The 20,120-nt window shown below is 45.1% G+C and overlaps 1 protein-coding gene across 6 annotated transcripts in view; it reads left to right on the forward strand.

The window, feature by feature from the left end:
• TRPC5 (transient receptor potential cation channel subfamily C member 5) overlaps positions 1-20,120 on the forward strand; it is a 175,064-nt gene that overhangs the window by 112,693 nt on the left and 42,251 nt on the right. For all 6 annotated transcript variants that reach the window (XM_081897335.1, XM_081897336.1, XM_081897334.1 and 3 more), the window contains 2 exons: positions 4,652-4,988; positions 12,053-12,192. In XM_081897335.1, coding sequence (XP_081753461.1) covers positions 4,652-4,988; positions 12,053-12,192 — 477 coding nt within the window. The remainder of the gene's footprint in view (positions 1-4,651; positions 4,989-12,052; positions 12,193-20,120) is intronic.

Raw genomic sequence — 20,120 nt, forward strand, 5'->3', positions numbered from 1 at the left:
ATTGTTATTCCCTGCACTGCATCTTTGAACTTTTGTCGTTCCAGGCTATGGTGCTTTATGGTTTACATTTTAAATTCTTTGCTTTCTGTATCTTTGCACTTAAAAAAAGGCAAATCAATTTTAAATTAAACTGCATACCTCCTACAAAATCCTTAACCCCAAAATTCAAAAGACATCATCAACATACGGAGGGTACCATTCTCTGACCACTCCCAGTGGCTTCATATAGATGTTAAACAGCATTGTGGATATGTTGATTACCTTCAGCACCCCACAGCATAACTGCCAAGGGGAGGGGTAATAAAAATCACCCATGGTTGCTCTCTGAAACCAGTCATAAGAAGGAGAGAAGGCACTGTAACACAGTGCTTCAATCTCCCATCCCACAAAAGGTGGTCCAGGAGGATACCATCAAAAGCTGATGAGAGAGCAAGAGTAACAGTTTTGAACTCTAGCAAAGGCCATCCATCAGGGAAACCAAGGCCCATCCCACCCCCAATCTAGGCATGAACCCAGAGAGAAATGGATCTCAATCAGAGATTGAAAACCCCTAGTCTGTAGGCCAGATTCAGCCTTCCTGGCATCTTGATTTGTCCTGCCCTGCCCTACCTAACTGCACCTATGATATAATACAATGTCAGGTGTGGGGCAGGTAAAGTCACGTCTGTAAAAGAACAATCAGGAATCTGAGAATGCACTGAATTCTAAACCTCCCTATACCCAGTGATTCCGTTGCAGTCACCCACCATGGCTTTGCCTGCTTCACCCATTGTGTTTTCATAGTTTATAAATCAGGGAAGTAAGACCCTGAGAAGTGTCACCGTCTGCCAAATGGTAAGCAATTACAAGGTCTGTGCCAAGGCACCTGTGTTTGCAAAGATCTTCAGCAGCACCAGAAAATGCCTTCCCCCTTTCGTGATTTTTCAGCTCCCTTTCACAGAGAATGTTCACTTATTCATAAACATTCCCTCACTCTCAGTTGCTCTCAATTTTATCAAAGTGATGTCACCACATGGCCAAATATGATAGGCTGTGTGGTGTTCTGAAGTTACCCTGAAGGAACACGTGGGAGGAAAACTCATTGCAATAGCAAGTAGGAGAAACCATGACTCTAAGCGTGACTTTTTAAATCATGAATATTCACATAGAAGAAGGACATTACTTGCAGTGGGATAGTACAAAGCCACCTACTAGACTAGTATTACCCAAGTGAGAGCCCACCGTAGGTTTTGCTCAACAATTTCCATGCACTGTAGCCAACATGGCCAATGACCAGGAGTCATGGAGTCCACCCAGTCCTAAACACTTGGATTCTGTGGGTTAAAGCCTCAGCGCCTAGGGCTTGCCGATCGAAAGGTCGGCGGTTCGAATCCCCGTGGCGGGGTGCGCTCCCGCTGCTCGGTCCCAGCGCCTGCCAACCTAGCAGTTCGAAAGCACCCTCGGGTGCAAGTAGATAAATAGGGACCGCTTCCTAGCGGGAAGGTAAACGGCGTTTCCGTGTGCAGCTCTGGCTCGCCAGAGCAGCGATGTCACGCTGGCCACGTGACCCGGAAGTGTCTTCGGACAGCGCTGGCCCCTGGCCTCTTGAGTGAGATGGGCGCACAACCCCAGAGTCTGGCAAGACTGGCCCATACGGGCAGGGGTACCTTTACCTTTACCTTACAAGCATATGTCAAGGAGGGGACCAGCTTTCTAATGAGCCCTATGGTGATCCTTCCATGTATGGTCATTGCATCTGCAGAAGGATGGATCATAGCCTAAGGCTGGTGGTTTTCTGTTTTTCATTTGAGAAAAAGGGGTTTAGGAATTTCTGGGTTACCAAAATTGTTGATTTCTACCCTAAATTACATTCAGTTAAACTATTGTGATGGACAGGGAAATATTATTTTCCTTATCCTTGATGTTTTTCTTTCCTTGCTGTAAAGTGTTGTTCGGGAAAATTAAAAAGATGGAAAGATGGAAAGATAGAGAGATACAGACAAACATTACAAAACTATTACTGGATTATACACTTTAATTTATTTTCCTTTAATATATTTTCCTTGATCTTGGTTCTTGAAATTGCAAGCGTAAGAAAAGTGTTGTGGGGGGAGCTGAGTTTCCCTATAATTTTTTGCCCAAAATGTCATGGCTTAACAGATTTGCCTAGCCTTCTAACTCTGCCTGATAATAAAGAAAAGATGGTGCTGGTAGCTGCTTTGATACAGGGCGAAAGTACATCATCTCCTCACTGCTGATTATTGAACATGTATAATTAATGCTTCGTAATTTCATTGTCGCTTAAAAGAAAAAGAAGAAAGGGCTAGGGATGCAAATGTAACTGTGGCTATAACAGAATGCAGTTTGCCCAAAGCATGATTGATGGAGGAAATATAAAATGAAGTATGCTCAGCATTTTTTAGTGCTTACGCTATGTCCTCCTTATTTCCTCTGCGCAAAACATTCAGCTTATAGTGAAGCCTGACCCATATGGCAGATTCATGTGGAGAATAATAGATGTGATGTTTGCAGTCATTCTTCCTTTTCCAGGGCAAATGAGGAAAAATTATAGAACAGTATGAAAATCATGTTCGGAACTGACAGTGTCGGGAATGACACCAAAAGCATCAGCAGCACATGATCACAAGAGAAGAGGCAGGGTAGTGGGGTGATGCCATAGTATTCTCAGGCCTGTGGCTCTGGGGCCAGCGCCAGGTTTTATCACTAACATGACATGCAAAGGCTTATATCAAGAAAGAACTGTGTGGGGGATCATAGGTTTGTCTGCAAAACACACCCCAACTCTCCAAAGCTCTTTCCCTATAACCCAAAGGTTTTGATGTGGAACAGAGCAAGCTGCCTCAGACTTAGTCAGACCCAAGGAGAGTATTGTATACTCTCCATGCTCTCCAAGGTTTCTGAAATGGGACACATTCAGCTCTACTTTGGCATGCTGGGGACTGAACCTGGGACCATCTGCATGCAAGGACCACTTAGCTGTGGTCCTTCTTCAGATAGAGAAACACAGGAAGCTGCCTTGTACTGAGTCAGACCATTGGTCCATCTAGCTCAGTACTGCTTATTCTGACTGGCAGCCATTCTCCAGGGTTTCAGGCTGGGGTCTCTGGCAGTCCTACCTGGAAATGCCAGGGATTGGACTTGGGAGCTTTTACATGCAATGCAGATGTTCTACCACTGAGCTGCAACCCTTCCCCTAGTGCTCAGAGGAAACAATCTGCACATGCTCATGTTCAGCCAGCCACATGAGAGGGCAGAAGCTTGCTCAGAGCCCCACATAAGATCATAGAATTGTAGAGTTGGAAGGGACCATGTGGGTTATCTAGTTCAACCCCCTGCAATGCAGGAATCATTTGCCCAAGATGAGGCTCAAACCCACAACCCTTGAGTTTATGCTTTACCAACTGAGCTATCCCAGCAGTCTATGAGCCGAGTGTGGAGCAATATAAAAGCCCCCTCCTAGGGGCCTGCTCTAGGTCAGCCCCCACCCCCAGGCACTGTGTCAATGACTCTCAGATTCTTTAGTAGAAAACGCAAAACTGGAAAAGCTTCTCATAAGGTTGAAATAACCCTGCTTAGGTTGCCTTTGTGCTGGCTTCCATTTTATGGTGATTTCATGCACTCTTTTTTCTTTATTATTATGCCCTTTGGTTTAAAAACAATGTGTCATGATATTTAAATGAAAGCCTATTGCCAGTGACGGCCCAGAATCATGCAACTTAAGTCAATGGAGGATGTCATTTAATGACTAGAGAGCAATCCAATTGCTTTCCTGCTGTGATGTGCACATTGAGTGACTACTGTTGTTCTTGGGGGTGGGGGTGGGGCATTATCACTGCTGCTCATGGCACCTTTTGGTACATTTTCTCACTAAGACCGAAATAAAAGTTTGATTAGAAGTTTAAGTAGCTATGGTTTGGTTTGGTGTTTTTTCTAATGGCTCTTCCTCTGGGTTAGCACAAAGTAGAAAAGGAAGCAAAATCTTAAAAGGATTTCCTCCTTGAAATATGAACCCCCTTAAGTCTTAGTAGCAGAGCCAAGTCTGTAAAATGAAATCATTTCACTGAGAACAGATGCAGGGAGAGAAATTGTAGAAGAGTCACATCCATCTGCTGTTGCAGGTGACACAATCTAGGTGGCCTTGTGTCCTGCTTTACTGAGTACCGTCCTCTATTTCAAGAGCTGTCAAGCTCAGTCCTATATTGGGAAAGGGCTCTTTGGTTCCAGGAAAGAACTCTAAGAAGGGAAACCCAAACCCCTGAAGCTGCCCATCTGTAATTAGCACTTGGACAACAGACTGAGCAGGCACTCAGTAGGTCATCATGCCATCCATACTGGAAAAAGGGCAGTGGGGAGAGAAAACAATGCTGGCTGGAGTCTCTGCCTACATAGGCATCTGTGTTGTAAACACATCCAACACATGAAGGAGAGTGCTATCAATGGCTACTACCCACAATGGCTATCCTCTGCTGCCACAGTTGGAGGAAGCAATGCTTCTGAGCACCAGTTGCTGGAAACCACATGAGGGGAGAGTGCTCTTGTGCTCATCATCCAGAAAATCTCTTCTTTCATTCTTGTGCTTATCTCTTGCTTTCCCTCTTTGCAATGTTTCTCTCAGATTCTCCCTTTCTCTCTCCTCTTTCTTTCTCTCCAGTTTGTTGCCCAGCCCAACTGCCAGCAGCTGCTAGCGACGCTTTGGTATGATGGCTTTCCTGGATGGCGGCGAAAGCATTGGGTGGTCAAGCTCTTGACATGCATCACCATTGGACTGCTGTTTCCCGTGCTTTCTGTGGCCTACCTGATTGCCCCTAAGAGCAGGCTGGGACTGTTCATCAAAAAGCCATTTATAAAGTTTATCTGCCACACTGGCTCCTACCTTACCTTTCTCTTCATGCTCCTACTGGCATCGCAGCACATTGTCAGGACTGACCTCCACATGCAGGGACCTCCTCCAACCATCGTTGAATGGATGATCCTCCCCTGGGTTCTAGGTAAACCACTGAATGCAAAAGCATGTGAGGGTTGATGGGATTTGCATGCAGATTAATTTGGTTTGGGGTGCTGTTTCCATGCAAATAGGTGTAGCACCTTAATTTCCAAAGCAGTAGCTGTTGTTTCTTCTGCGGGTGAAAAATGGTCAAATAGTCTACTGGATTTAGACTTTCCCCCCTGTTTTTGCTACCAGTTTGGGATGGGGCTGAGGGAAGAAGATAGGTATAATTTTTTTTCTTTTCTTTTCCTCATTTGTCTTAAGTCTGTGCTTCTGATTAGGGTTAGCCAGGTGGTACAAGTGAGTTAAAATATTTAATGGGGCAGCAGTGAAATGGTGTACAGTACAGTTTGTGAGGCACACTCTGCACTGTCACACCTTGGGGAAGCACTGTGACAGAGCACATGTTTCACATTGAAAAGGTCCCTTGTCCATTCCCTCACAGCTAATAATAGTGGGTAATGAGTAACATCTCTGGAAAGCTTCTGCCAGTCAGCCCCACAGCCAAGCTGCCTCCTTGCCTCTCAACTCCATGCATCACAAGATGGCGCAATGGCAGCAGCAGCCCGGGATTGGCTTTGCCTTGCCTCCTCCAGATACTCTCCCTCCGCTCAGGACCCAGACTCCCAACTTCACCGCCTCAGGAGCCCCCATGCTGATCCCCATCTTGCCTCACAATTTCCCCTGTGACTATTATGTGGGAAATGCCGATTTTAGGGTCTGAAAAAGGGGTGTGGTACTATTACAAGGTGGCGACCAGTATGCCGTAAAATACGGTTGATACATTTGCACAGGTGCTGTTTCCAAGGGCTGCACCTAGAAAAACAGCTGCCAAGAACATGAGAGCCATGCTGGATTAGCACAGTGGCATTCTGCTCTCACAGCACCCATCCAGATGCCTAAGAGAAGCCTGCAAGCAGACTGTAGGGGGAAATTTACTCCCCTTTGTCTCAAGCTTTCCCTGTAGGAGATTTTTTCCTACAGGTGCATCCTTTGTAAACAGCCCCTCTGCAGATGGATGGAGATCATCACACTCACTTAAAATAACTCATCATAATAATTCTCGCAAAGGTCAAATAATGGAACGATAATGGATGTTGTTTTAACTAAAGCTCTCAAAAACATTTTACTGGGTGAGCTGGATGATTCATGTGGGCAAAGTGGGCTTTTTTGTTTTTCCTTTCCTTCGAATGATTTTTTTAATGTCCACTTCAACCTGTATGCAGCACTAGTCAAATGTTAAGAGTGAAAAGCTAAGCTTTCTCAGGTATGAAATGCTAGATGGTGACATTGTCTCTTTTTGTCCTGCTGTTCTATATAAGGGGATTAGCTTAATTAGGATGAGCCTGGCAAATAAGCATGCTTCCATAAACACACATATTTCTTCGCCTCTTTCAGGTTAAGCTGCCCTGACCTCAAAGCAGCTGTGGGCATATAGGAGAACTCAAGCTATGAGGAAAACATATCCAGTCATTAGCTCCTGGACTATTAGCATCATGGATGATTAGCAAGCTTTCAGCCTAAGAAAGAATGCTCTCCCAGCATTATTAGAATGTTCCAGCAGCGGCACTTTTATTTGGTGGACATAACAGCCAGCCACATATAGATTTCCAGCTTATTTCATGCACTTCACAAACCCTTACGCAGGAAGCACAGAGGGTCGCTAGACATTTTGACAGATTCAGTCTCCTTGCTGCTACACTAAACTACATCAGTGAAGAAAATGTACTGTAGATTGTGGCTGCAATTTGATGTCACTATAAGCCATAGTCTGTTATGACAGGAACATGCCTAGCCATACCATGGCTGCAAAAATAAGTTAAGAATGCCTCTGAGTCTCTACTTTTGCTATGAAAGAACCTGCCTGTGATTAAGAGTCAGGCTATCAGGAGCTTGTGGGCAGGGGGTGTTTGCAAGGGCATTTAGTAGCGGAGTTGGAGATGGGAGACCCCAAGGTCTGCATCATGGTGCAAGAGGCATGAACAAGAGGCATGAACAGTGAGGGAGCTGCTTCAGTGACCTGCAGCACCTGTGCCATGTTTGTTTTCTCGCCTGAGCATGTACGAAGGCACAGATGATGCAAGTGTAAGTTACATGGGAAGATACAAGGGGAACAACTATCTTGAACCTGGTCCTTACCAGTAGGGCAGAACTGGTTTATGAGGTAGAAGAGTCTGAAACCTAAGCCCTTTGATGAACAGTTAAGGGAGTTGGGTATGGAGAGAGGTGATATGATAGGCATCTTCAACAAGCTAAAGTGCTGCCACATGGAAGATGAAGCAAGTTTGTTTTACGCAGCTCCAGAGGGTAGGACCTGAACCAATGGATTCAGATTACAAAATAGTAGATTTGGATTCAACATTAGGAAGAACTTTCTAATGTTAAGAGCTGTTCAACCATGGAATGGACTGCTTCTGAAGCTGCTAGGATTTCCTTCCTTGCAGGTTTTAAAACAGATGTTGGATGACCATCTGTCTGGGATACTTTGGCTGTAAATCATGCATTGCAGGGGGCTGAACTAGACCAGGGATGGCCAACTCCCAAGAGACTGTGATCTACTAACAGAATTAAAAACTGGCAGTGATCTACCCCCTTTTTGGGGGTTCAGGTCAAAGTTGTTGAACTTTTTTTAGGCAGGAGGAAAGCCCCAATTTTTGAGGATTCAAGCCTAAGCTCAAGGGAGAAAGGGGAACAGCCACTCATCAACAGATTGCTGGGGAAACAAACAGCCTCACTGAGTAAACTCTGTCTTCCGTTCTGCAGATCGTGCAACAATGGAGGGCGGGATGAGGGGGCAGGGCCGGATTCTTTTTTTACCAGCGCAAAGGAAAGGGACCTAACGATCAACCATGATTTACCAAAACCTCCCGGGGATCTACCAGTAGATTGTGATCGACCTGCTAGACATCCCTGGACTAGATGACCCTTGGAGTCCTTCTAAGAGTCATCTAGTTCAATGCATTTGATGCATTATTTTTAAAACAGAGTTTTACAGCTAAGTTGTATACAGAGTAGACCCACTGAAAGTAATGTATCTAAGTTAGACATGTCCATCAATTTCAGTGGATCTACTCTGAAAAGGACTGATGTTGTCTGCTACGCAGAGTAAAAGCATCACATCATCACTCAGATTTAGTGATGCAGCCAATCAAATATGTGATGGCACTACAAAGCCAGTTCAGAGTGAAAACAAAACTTCACTCTGAATGGGAGAACATCATCTCTCTGTGTCAAAGCCTCATCCACACACACAAATATCCCTGAAAGGTTAATTCTCCCAACTGCAATTAATCTCACATAGATCTCATGGGACCTAGAGGCAGGGGCAGACCTACAGGTTATTTAGGTTGGCCCCCATCAAGGGTGCAGGCCCAGTGGGGCACAAAAATCCTGTCTTTCCACTCTGGATTGGAGTGGCCAGGAACCTTCCCATCCATGCACTCCCTGGGCCACTCCTATGCTGCTCTGGGCAGCTGGAAAAGGTTCACAGGCTCCTCTGGGTGCCTTGGCAACGAAATCCAGTTGCTGTTATGGGACTTTGCAGCAGTCCTGTGGGCCCCTCAGTGGGCCAGTGGCAATATTAGAAGTGTGAGCGGAGTGCGCTGTAGGGCTTAGAGCAAAGAAAGACAGAGAGAGCAGGAGGAAGAAAAAGGGAGGGCGGAAGGAGGCAGAAGGAAAGGACCAAGCAGAGAGAAGCAGATGAACTGATGGAAGAGGAAGAGGAGGGGAGGAGCAGAGGGAATCATTGTCATAATGTGAATGGCAACAAAAAGTAAACTCCTTTAATTTCTTGTCCATGGTCTCTCCCAGTTTTGGAGGCACCAATACATCTCCTTGTCAAGGGTGCAAGGGAGCCTAGGTCCGCATCGGCCTACAGGCAAGCTGAAATTATGAATAAAAAGACAGGTTGATTTTAAAAAGAAGGGGGGGAAAAGACAAATCATTGCATTGTATTCTTACAGCTCAGCTGCACAGCTTCTAAAAACGAAGCTGAGAGTGATTATCTGAGTTGAAACACCAGAACAGCGGGAACTAGTCATTGCGTAAAAGAACGTGCTCACAGCACATGCCTGCAAGCAGGCTCCTAACTAGGTAGTATTTCTTAATGCCCCTCTCCCTGTCTCTGCCTTTGAGTTTAAATTGTGCAAAACACCTCTGCGGAAACAAAAGGGATTACAGGGGAACAAACAAGCAAAGGATGAATTGGTTGTAAATAAAATGATGGTGCCTCTTTTGTTTCAGGGGTCTTCGTGCTGTTTCAATCTTGTCTTTAACAGTCGAAATAAATTTAAAAATTGTCGAGTAGCACCTTAGATCATGGCCACTGGGCCCATCACCACCTGGCAAATAAAAGGGGAAGAAATGGAGGCAGTGAGAGATTTTACTTTCTTGGGCTCCATGATCACTGCAGATGGTGACAGCAGTCACGAAATTAAAAGATACCTGCTTCTTGGGAGATAAGCAATGACAAACCTAGACAGCATCTTAAAAAGCAGAGACATCACCTTGCCAACAAAAGTCTGTATAGTTAAAGCTATGGTTTTCCCAGTAGTGATATATGGAAGTGAGAGCTGGACCATAAAGAAGGCTGATCGTCGAAGAATGGATGCTTTTGAATTATAGTGCTGGAGAAGACTTTTGAGAGTCCCATGGACTGCAAGAAGATCAAACCTATCCATTCTTAAGGAAATCAGCTCTGAGTGCTCACTGGAAGGACAGATCCTGAAGCTGAGGCTCCAATACCTTGGTCACCTCATGAGAAGAGAAGACTCCCTAGAAAAGACCCTGATGTTGGGAAAGATGGAGGGCACAAGGAGAAGGGGACAACAGAGGACGAGATGCTTGGACAGTGTTCTCGAAGCTACCATCATGAGTCTGACCAAACTGCGGGAGGCAGTGGAAGACAGGAGTGCCTGGCATGCTCTGGTCCATGGGGTCACAAAGAGTCGGACACGACTAAACGACTAAACAACAACAGCAAAGCACCTTAGAGACCAACTAGGTTTGTTCATGCACACAAAAGCTTATACCCAGAACAAACTTAGTTGGTCTCTAAGGTGCTACTCGACATTTTTTTAATTTTTTAATTTATTTCGACTGTGTCAGACCAACACGGCTGCCTACCTGAATCTTGCTTTAACAGGTTGTGTTTGTCTCCAAAAAGAAAGATATAGTGGGGCTCTTGGTTAAATTGCGGAGGGAAGGCATTGTTTCATAGCAAAAAAAAAGTATTTCCTTCTTTAAAAGGGGGGAGGGGGAGAAAATATGAAATGCCTCCTTCTAAAAAAGGAGGGAGACAAACGGAAAGAACAGTCACGTTCCATGCAGACGGCATGGCAGTAACTATAGTAACAATTCTAACAATGATTACTCGCAGTGAATGTAACATATGGGGTTCTTCATCAGAATCCACTCCACTGATTTGTTTGAACAGGCAAAAGAAGAAGAAGATTTTGGTAGAAAAATAAAACATTCCTTAACCAGTCTCAGCAAGATGATGATACTGAAATCACAGTTCAAAAGAAACTGAAAGATAAGATTTTGTTAAGTTTTCATGAGGCCAGGATGCATCCAAAGAAGTTTCATTAGTACAAGGATCTACATTTGTACAATGAACCTTCTCACCTCCCTCTGCCCTGCCACATGCTCCTCGGGTCTGTTCTGGGGGGCTCCCCCAACCCTCTGGAGCAGATCCGTAGAGGGCAAGGGTACACAGAGGGAGGAGAGCATGCAAAGTTTCACAGGGCAAGCAAAAATCATTGCACAAATGGAACAAGTGCAATGGATGCCTCTCATTGATTCAACTCTCTTTCCCTGTTGTTTAGTGACCATAAGGAAATGGAAGGGTCCAACATGGCTGGGTGCCTTTTCTTTTCGTTTCATTTGCTTGTCTTGTTCATTGTTTTTTCTTGCTGGGCGAATGTAGATAGAATTGATATTATATTTTGATAAAGCTCAATTAATGCATATTCAGGCCTGTAGTGATAGGATAAAAAACAATAAACTGGTAGTGGCACATCATATCAGCCCCTTTTTGGGTCTTCAAATTCTAAGCAGAATCAATGTTTGGAGGGTGAGCAGACATTCCATTTAGGAACACAGGAGGCTGCCTATTTGGTCTATCCAGGCCAGGGACATTCCCAGTCCTTCCCGGAGATACCAGGAATTGAACCACGGACCTCCTGCATGCAAAGCAGACGCTGTACTACGGAGCTATATAATAATTTGCACACAAAAAAATTAGTGCATGAAAGTCAGGGAGGCTGATGAGTAGTCCCAGTCTCCCTCTTTGCATTGACTCTGCATGGAATTTGATGGGGCTGAAAAGGGATATAAATGGACACACAGATATGGATGGTGTGTAAAGCTACGTTACACAGAGCTGGCTCACTGAACTGGCCCATCTCACCGTCCACTGTCCCTCTTTAACTGGCAGAAACTCTTTAAGGTCTTAGCTTGCAGAGGCTTTACCAAGAGAAGGGACAATGACTCAGTTGCAGGAACCAAGCACCAAAGGCTCGCTTCAGCATGGTCCACTGTCACGTCTCCAGTGCGCAGCCTGAATGCCAAAATGGGGAAATCAAAAGCCACTATTATGCTTGGGTCAAGAGGGGTGGCATGAACAGTCTCTAACAACTTAGGAAAGAGACTGTCTCTAATAAAAAAGGAAAGAGATACCTCCCCCCCACCTCCAAATAGCCTTTTTCAAAGTTAAACTGAATTTTCTCAAAGCAAACTGCTCTTGCTGCACTTCCATCTTAATATAAAAACGGTTAAATGGACGCTTCTTCCAGGGGCTTTTAAGCCTTTTCCATTTGAAGCGGCAGCTCAGCTACTTATGCTTGTACTAGTCCTTCCACATCAAGCCATATTTCACATCCTGTCAGAGCAGACTACTTAAAAGCAGCATCATTATGTTTTTTCAGAAACAAAGGAGTGGCAAGAGGGGATCACTGAATCTTGCTTCTGAGCCACTGTTTTTAAATAGTGTTTTCATAACATCCTGTTTACTCTGCTTTGGTGGCCAGTGAACGTGTCTCATGGAAATGAACTCTCTTTCCTTAGGTTTTATCTGGGGCGAAATCAAAGAAATGTGGGACGGAGGCTTCAATGAGTATGTTCACGACTGGTGGAACCTGATGGATTTTGCAATGAACTCTCTCTACCTGGCAACGATCTCTCTGAAAATTGTTGCATATGTCAAGGTATCATTACCATGGAGCATGTGTGTGTGCACTCGTTAGCACTGGGGTGGCTAACCTGTGACCTGCAAGTCATATTTATGCTCTTAAGGGTTTTTTTTGTAGCTCCCCCATAGCCTTCCCCCCATTTGTCATTTTTAAATTAAAAATCACTTACTTTAAAAATAACAATACATGTTTTTACTGACCACTTCCATGTGTAAGTAAATGCCAAAAGTGTCTTGTGATCCCCTTCAAATCTTTTTTTTTTTAAACTATCCACTTTTGCAACTCTTGACATTGGGCCCAAAAAAACATTAGTCACTCCTGCTTTAGTGTCAGGCTTCTCCAAGATAATGGCTTTCTTTCTTTCTCTCTCCCTGCCAACCTGTGGGTCCCCAGATGTTGTTGAACTACAACTCCCATCATTCCTAGCAAGCAAGGCCAGAGCTCAGGTATGATGGGAGTTGTAGTCCAACAACATCTGGGGACCCACGGGTTGAGAACCGCTGGAACACATCAAATTCTCTGTGAATTCTATGATTCTATTATTACATTACAATTTGGGGGTATGATCAAGTTCAGGCATTTCCTGTTTGCATATCTGGAGTCTTGGGGATGTCTGCTTCTTCACCCTTTGAACTTTTTGACACCTACTCACTTCTCCCCCCACCCATTATTGGCCTCATTCATGGTTCTTAGCATCTTGTCTGCACTAGCACTAACCACATCAAGCTCTTAACCAGGGTTTGCAAACTCAGTTCAAATAAATGCTGATTTCAAATCCTGATTAGAAGTGGAATCCTATACATGTATGCTCAGAAGTAATCCTGATGTATGTGGGACTTACTCTCAGATGTATAGTATTGTGGTCTGCAATGTGAATTTGGTTGCCATCAAATGCAGCTGTAAATGATAAACTATGGCTAGGGTGGACTTGGAAAGTGAGGATGAATGAGTAACCAGTTCCTTATCCAACACCCACTTTGCAAACCATGGTTTTCAAGAAGCCAGTGTTACATGCATCAGAAATGTATCTTGCTTGTGTACCAGGTGCCCAAATAAGGATTTTTCTTCTATCCCAAGCAGCTGTGTCACTATCTACATGTATTGATGATGGATGGTGCAAGGTGGGCAGTGGTACAACTGCATTTTAACAGTTTTAGAATTTAACAATGAAACATCAGAGGATTGCAGCACCAAGAGATCAAAGGCCACAAAAGAAAGAGGGGAGATCTGAAACCATGCAAGTCGACATTTATTAGATAATTGTGGAATTTGAGCACCAACCTCTCTTAAGAAGTCAAGGCAGTGCTCACCTGACCTCCTATCACTGGCATCTCTGCACATTTCCAGGAGGGAGAGGGGAAGGGGCATATTGGCTGGGAGGGTGAAACAGTACAAATACACCTGCAGGGTTGACTCCACCTGCACATTAGCACCATACCAACCATCCCACCACTTATCCCTCCTGGTCAGGTGTAGTGACACCAGTGATGGAAATCAAGTAAGCACAGCCACTCTTCCATATTGACTGCTACTGTACATGTCACGGGTTACTTGAATTCATGCTCACGGGTTACTTGAATTCATGAGTTACATGTGCTACCCTAAAGGTGTGACATTTGGCATCTTTTATGTGGAACCTGTTGCTTTGCAGGGCGTTGGACTAGATGACCCATTTTCCAGCTCTACAATTCTATTATACTAAGACATGGGGGCCAATTGCACTGTGCCATTATTTGTTTTAATTATTTATGAGGTGTTATGCAGTAATCACCACATCCTAATTTTGGACCTAAACATAGGAAAAGATTGGTTTATTTGCAGGATGAAAATGGCAGTCAGCATCTAAACTGGTTTTTTGACTTGGAGCGCCAAATGCAGTCTTACAGGAGACTAAAATGTTGAGATCAAATGGGGCAGGGCAGGGGTGGAAGGGTGCATGTACACTTGGATGCAAATGACCTGTGTTTGGATTGTGTGAGGGCCGGAGGATGGAAAGACCATGGCTCAGTCACAGAACATTTGCCTTAAATGCAAAAGGTCCCAGATCTCCATATAGAATGTTCCATTCCCCAAAAATCTGGAGAGCTCAGTCAGTAGACAAAACTGAGCTAGATGGACCAATGACCTGTCTCAGTATAAAGCAGCCTCATAGCTTTTTGCAGGGCTGTAGCTCAGTGGCAGAGCATCTGCTTTGCACTCAAGAAGATCTCATATTCAATCCCTGGCATCTCCAGGTAGGGCTGCCTGAAATCCTGGAGATCCTCTGCTGGTCATTGTAGGCAATACTGAGCTAGATGGGCCATTGGTCTGACTCAGTATAAAGCAGCTTCCTGATTTGATTGTGGACAAGCCTGTACAGAAGGGATGCTGTAAAACAGTAGTTGCATTTGCTGAGTCATGGCTGGTGTGACAATGCACGTTTCTCACTGCAGATTGATTGGGCAGTCCTGGGTGTGTATGTGAATGTGAGCGGCAAGAGCCAATAAAGGCCAAATTGTCTCAAGTCCGTGCCATATTTGGACCTTAGTGACAGATGGGAAGCAGATGTAAAAGTGCTTCACCAAAGGAAATTCCAGTGGGCCAGTGCTACTCAGAAGAAGGCTTATGTTCTTGCCATGGCCGATGAAGACCAAATTGTAGCTCATGCTTGAATTGGCAGTTGGCAAAGAATCAGGTGCATGATTAGACATTAGAATATTCTCAGAGTTCTCACACCTCTTGATCGCATCCATAACAAGAAATCTATTTCCAATGCCAAATTTTCCTTCCTCCATGCGCTTGCAGTGAGGATGCACTTGCTGCACAGTTTCCTGCTGAGCAAAGTCAAAGGAATCATATACTTCAAGTGCATATGCAGAGTGACAGCCAGGGATGGCCCAAGACATTTTGGAACCTGAAGCAGACCTCAAAATGGCATCCCCCCTCTCTGCCAGGGAAGAAGGGGTAAGGGAAGATCTACATCAGAAACAAGGGACAGGAGAGAAAGAAAGATCTACATTTAGATCTGCTGCCCTGGTGGTTCCTGCCAACTGAGGCAGTTTCCTCACCTTGCCTCATGGGTGGGCTGGCCCTGCTGACAGCAGAACCAAGCTCTTGGGTACCAGAGCTCTGCTCTTCACACATCAATCCTTGCTTCAGGGTTTTCAGAGAAGCCTGTACAAAACCTGCAGCATCCAGATAAAGACGTGTCCTCTGAGGAAGAGAACAAAACTTGAAATATGTCAGGGTTTTCTATTGGCTTAATTTTGGCCTGTTCCTTTCTTTTGCCGAGTCTTCAAAACCTCTCTGGGGACTCTTTCACTGGTGTCCTAAGTAAATAAGTAAATAAATGTGTGAAGAAGAGGAGAAAAGCTATTGGGCGACAGAGAGAAGGGTGAACTGCTCAACACCTGCTTTGCCTCTTTCTTCACCAAAGGAAAGCAGTGCCCAACCCGGTGATAACAGAATAAACTATGCAAGGAGGGAGCTGCAGCCCTAGATAGGAAGAGAGGTGGTAAAGGAACACCTAGCTACTTCAAATCTGCAAGACCTTGTGAGCTGCACCCAAGGGTACTAAAGGAGCCTGTGAATGTAATCTCACAGCCTTTGTCTGTAATCTTTGAGAATTCTTGGAGAAAAATGAGCTCTTCAGAGGCACACCACCTCTAGGTAAACTATAGCCATTGTGTCCCAAAATAGAGGACTCCTTGCAATTAAAGACTGCCCTCTTGACAGCCATTTGCAAAGCAGGACACTCAACATCCCTAGACATTGACCATGCTGGCTGGGACTAATGGGAGTTAGAGTTCAACAATACCCAAAGGTCATCAAACCACTTTCTCATGAGGCATGTTGCATCATTGGACACATGCAAAATATCACTGTTTCAACAGTGAGCAACAGTGGTGGACCTTACGGTCTCAAATTTCAGCGGCACCCTCTGCAATGCCAAAACTTGGAGCCCCCTACATTTTGCCTTCCATTCTACCTCATAGTTATGCCACTCCCTGCAGCTACCCCAAGGCTCCATGCCCAGTGTGGCCAAACCAGGCATGCTCCCTTAAATCTGCACAACTAGTACCTCATGTGGCAGAGATCGGCAGCCTAGCAGGAAGGGCTTCCAGGTGAGAGCACACCGTGTGCAAGCCACTTTGACATTCACTAGTATTTGGAAAGCTGCCTTTAATGATTTGGCACAAGATGGCCAGAATTGCTATACAGGACAAGAGAAGGATGCATCATTGATTTTTGATTTTTTTTAATGACCCAGTTCGAATTTGCCCTTGAAGATGCTGAATGATATAGATCTGGCCAATTAAATTACTTTGTCAAGTTATTCTTCTCAGGGGCTTCAGCACAAATGTTGGCAAAGAGCCTCATGCATTGTGGGAGTTTGTCAAAGAAGCTAAGCCATATCTGGCACCCACTGCTTCCCTTGGGCAGCTGTTTTCCAGGCAAACTCTACACTCATAGCTTCCAGTTAAAGGTCTAGTGAAGAGTTAAACATGAGCATTGTAAGGGCTTTCCACAAATCAAGTTGACTGAGTCTCTCCGTGACGCTCGTGGATGTCTAGAACAGTTTGAAATGTCAGAAGCAATCAGAAGCCATGCAGAAAGGCATTTGTGCAGGACTTCAGTACCTCTGTACTTCGGGAAAAATTATCCTTTTTTAAAAAAAGAAAAGAAGCTTTACACAATCCTTGGTTTCTATAAACCAGTTTAATTTATGACATTTTTTCCAAAAGCATGAAAATTCTATTTATGTAGCCTGCAAACGTACAGACACAACTCCAATTTAAGAGGCAAGCAACAAGTATTTACTGTTGGTTTTTATTGCATGGAGCCATGCAGCAAAATAACTCCTCAGTGTAACACCAGCAAGCAAGCCACATTATTTTCCTCTTGCATGCACCATTACCACTAGGTTCAACCTGAAGCTGTCTCACAAAATGACACAGTGATGAAAAAGACCTGCAATTTCAAAATCACTTGGATGTCATACAGCAGGGGCAGACCAAACATGCTGCCCTCCAGGTGCTGTTGGACTACATCTCCTATCATCCTGACATGGCTGGGGCTGATGGAAGTTGTAGTGCACAACACCTGGAGGATACTATAGAAACATATTGTCTAGAACATGAGGCAGAGTGTGCCATGGGGTTTCATATTTGCCACACCACATAAAGCAAACACCATTGGTTTGCTATTTTGCTTGGCTAATTTGTTTTTTGTTTTGTTAGTTTACTTGCTTGGCTTAAGGCCAGTTGCCCAAAAAAGCAAGGGGCAAAGATATTCCTCACTTCCCCTCACTCTGTACACTTCTGATGATGCTATCTAGTAGGCTTTAGGCCCAGACTCATCAAAACCCACTGAGCACCTCTTTCCTCGGTCCTACCACCAGGCTCAAAGTATTCCACCACAAAGCCCTGCTTAAATACCTCTAGTAGCTTTCCCCAAATGCTCTGGGACTCAACTCAGCCCCTTGGTCTGAGGCTTGGGCAAAGCCCAATAACTAGGCAATGGATGTGTCTTACATTATAGAGCACATTTTGCTAATTTGGTGCCCTCTAGATGCTTTGAACTCCCATTTGCCTTAGCCAGCACAGCCATTTTGGTTGGGGCTGATGGGAATTGTAGTCACTGGGAATCCAGCTTCATCCTCCTCCCCACCCCCCTTTGGCCCAGTCCACTTCACCCCCCAACCCAACCTGCAGATCAAAGTCCTGCTCCAAGTCATTGTCTAAGGGAACCTTCTCAAGAACCCATTGGCCCAGGCCCCCCAAGTTGGTGGCCAAAATTCCACTCTCTGTTTACTCCCCAGCTTTTCTGGAGCACTTTGTGGGGACAAACAAAGACAAGTAGCCCTCTTGGCTGCTCTTAACCCTCAAAATCATGGGATCCTGGGTGACCTTGGCTTCTGTAGCCAGTACAGGAACAGGTCCCTAACCCACAATACCATCTTGACATACCCAATGGTGTGTCACCCAATGGGCAAAATCACTGGGGGATTTTATCTCAAAAATTCAACAGAAGCCAAATCAGCAGGAGCTACCTACTACTGGTGGTGCATGCATACCACCCTCTACTGCTCCTTGGTGTTCTCCACTGAAGGAAACACAGCCATTTCATCAGGCACAATTACCCCTGCAGCACCTCTTCTTCTGGCACATCCTCAAGAACCAGCTGGACTTTTTGGGTATCCACATGCACATCCAATTCATCTTCTTCCACAACAGGCTCCCAGGGAGCAGAGAAATCAATCAGAAGCAGCTCTTGATTTCCAGCCAGACAGCTCTTCTCCGTAACACTTTCCTCCTGCACCCCCTTTTCCCATGGAAAATTAGCAGCACTTCCTCGTCCCCAAGGCATCATCTTTCCCCCTTCACCTACTGACTGCATCTCCCCAGACAAGGCGAGTCACACTTTCTTAGCCATGGAGGCTTTTTCACGACTTTGCCAGCAACTGGTCTGTACTATCAAACTGCTGGTTCTGTTCCATTTTGTTGGACACCTGCCCTTGCCACTGGATCATTTGCTCAAGCTGCCGTCTCTGCTGTTCTATCATCAGCTTTATTTCTTCCAGGACTGTTGCTGCTTCTCCCCCCATTTTGGCTTCAGGTGCACCTCACTCACAGGCCTTTATGGTAGTGAGATGTGGGCAACTAACACCCGCCAGGAACACCTTGTTACTTTCCACATGTGCTGCATCAGGAACATTTTGGGCATCACATGGCAACACAGAGTCTCAAACAAAGATGTGCTCTCCCAAGCCCACATTCCCAGAATGTCCGTATTCCTGTCTCAGCAACATCTATTCTGGCTTGGTCATGTCCACAGAATGGAAGAATGAAGGCTCCCCAAGGACATTTATTTACATATATATAAGCCTGGGTCTATAATGAATTGGAAGCTTTCAGCTTCTCCCGTAGGTGTCGTCCTGAGTTCAAACAGACATCAGACATCCTGCCTGCTGCCCTGGCTTTCCTGCTCATATAACTCCTAACTGTGCACTAGGCAGCTACCTAGATTGCTTCTCCACTGCTTACCAACTGAAAATCTTTTCCTGTAGAGCACAGCAGGGCAAACTGCAATCTTGAAACTCTCCTCCTAGCCTTTTTCTTCTACTCAGGGAGTTCTACTCAACTCCTAGCTCTGGGAGGGTCTTCAACCATTTTCCAGCTGTCACAGGATTTCTGCTTTGCTAATTGCTCATCTCTCTGCCCTTTTTTTGCTTAAGGACTCAGACATTATCAGGCTGGCCTGGACACAGGAAGCTGAGCCTCCAGCTATTAAGGGTCTGATTTCCAGTTCAACTCTCCAAGCAGTGATTAAATTCTTATTGTTGTTTAGTCGTTTAGTCGTGTCTGACTCTTCATGACCCCATGGACCAGAGCACGCCAGGCACTCCTATCTTCCACTGCCTCCCACAGTTTGGTCAAAGATTAAATTCTAGCACTTGCTAAATCCAGGCACCCACAAACCCTTAACAATATCTTCTGCCTAGGATGAATCCAAGGAGGTGAGCCCAAGAAGGCTGGTGCTGCATCACCTGAGAGCTGTCCTTTTGCTGCTGTAGAACATGCTCAGCCAGAACTCTTTGGCTGTATGCTATTGGTTCCCCATAATCTTTTGTGAAACTGCAGGGGCTCCTCTGATGCACCTTGTGCTTCACATCCCATAGCCTTTGCCCATTCATATAGCTGATGGGAGTCATGTGGAGCTACTGTAAACAGATCAGTACATCCAACTGGAAAGTTTGCTACTTTGTCTTTTTCCTGGAATAAATTCTATCTTCTAGGGCCACATTCTGTCCCGGGCAACCTTATTGGGGGGGGCTGCATGCTAGTGGTATGCAGAGGGAGAGGCAAACAGTGGGCAAAGCAGTAGATGAGATCATTACCTTTTGTACATTCCAGCCACACAAAAACAAGAGAATTCTACATGCATGCGCCTCCTCCATCCAT

The sequence above is a fragment of the Podarcis melisellensis genome (assembly GCF_964234715.1).
Source record: "Podarcis melisellensis genome assembly, chromosome: Z".
NCBI classification, from domain to species: Eukaryota; Metazoa; Chordata; class Lepidosauria; order Squamata; family Lacertidae; genus Podarcis; species Podarcis melisellensis.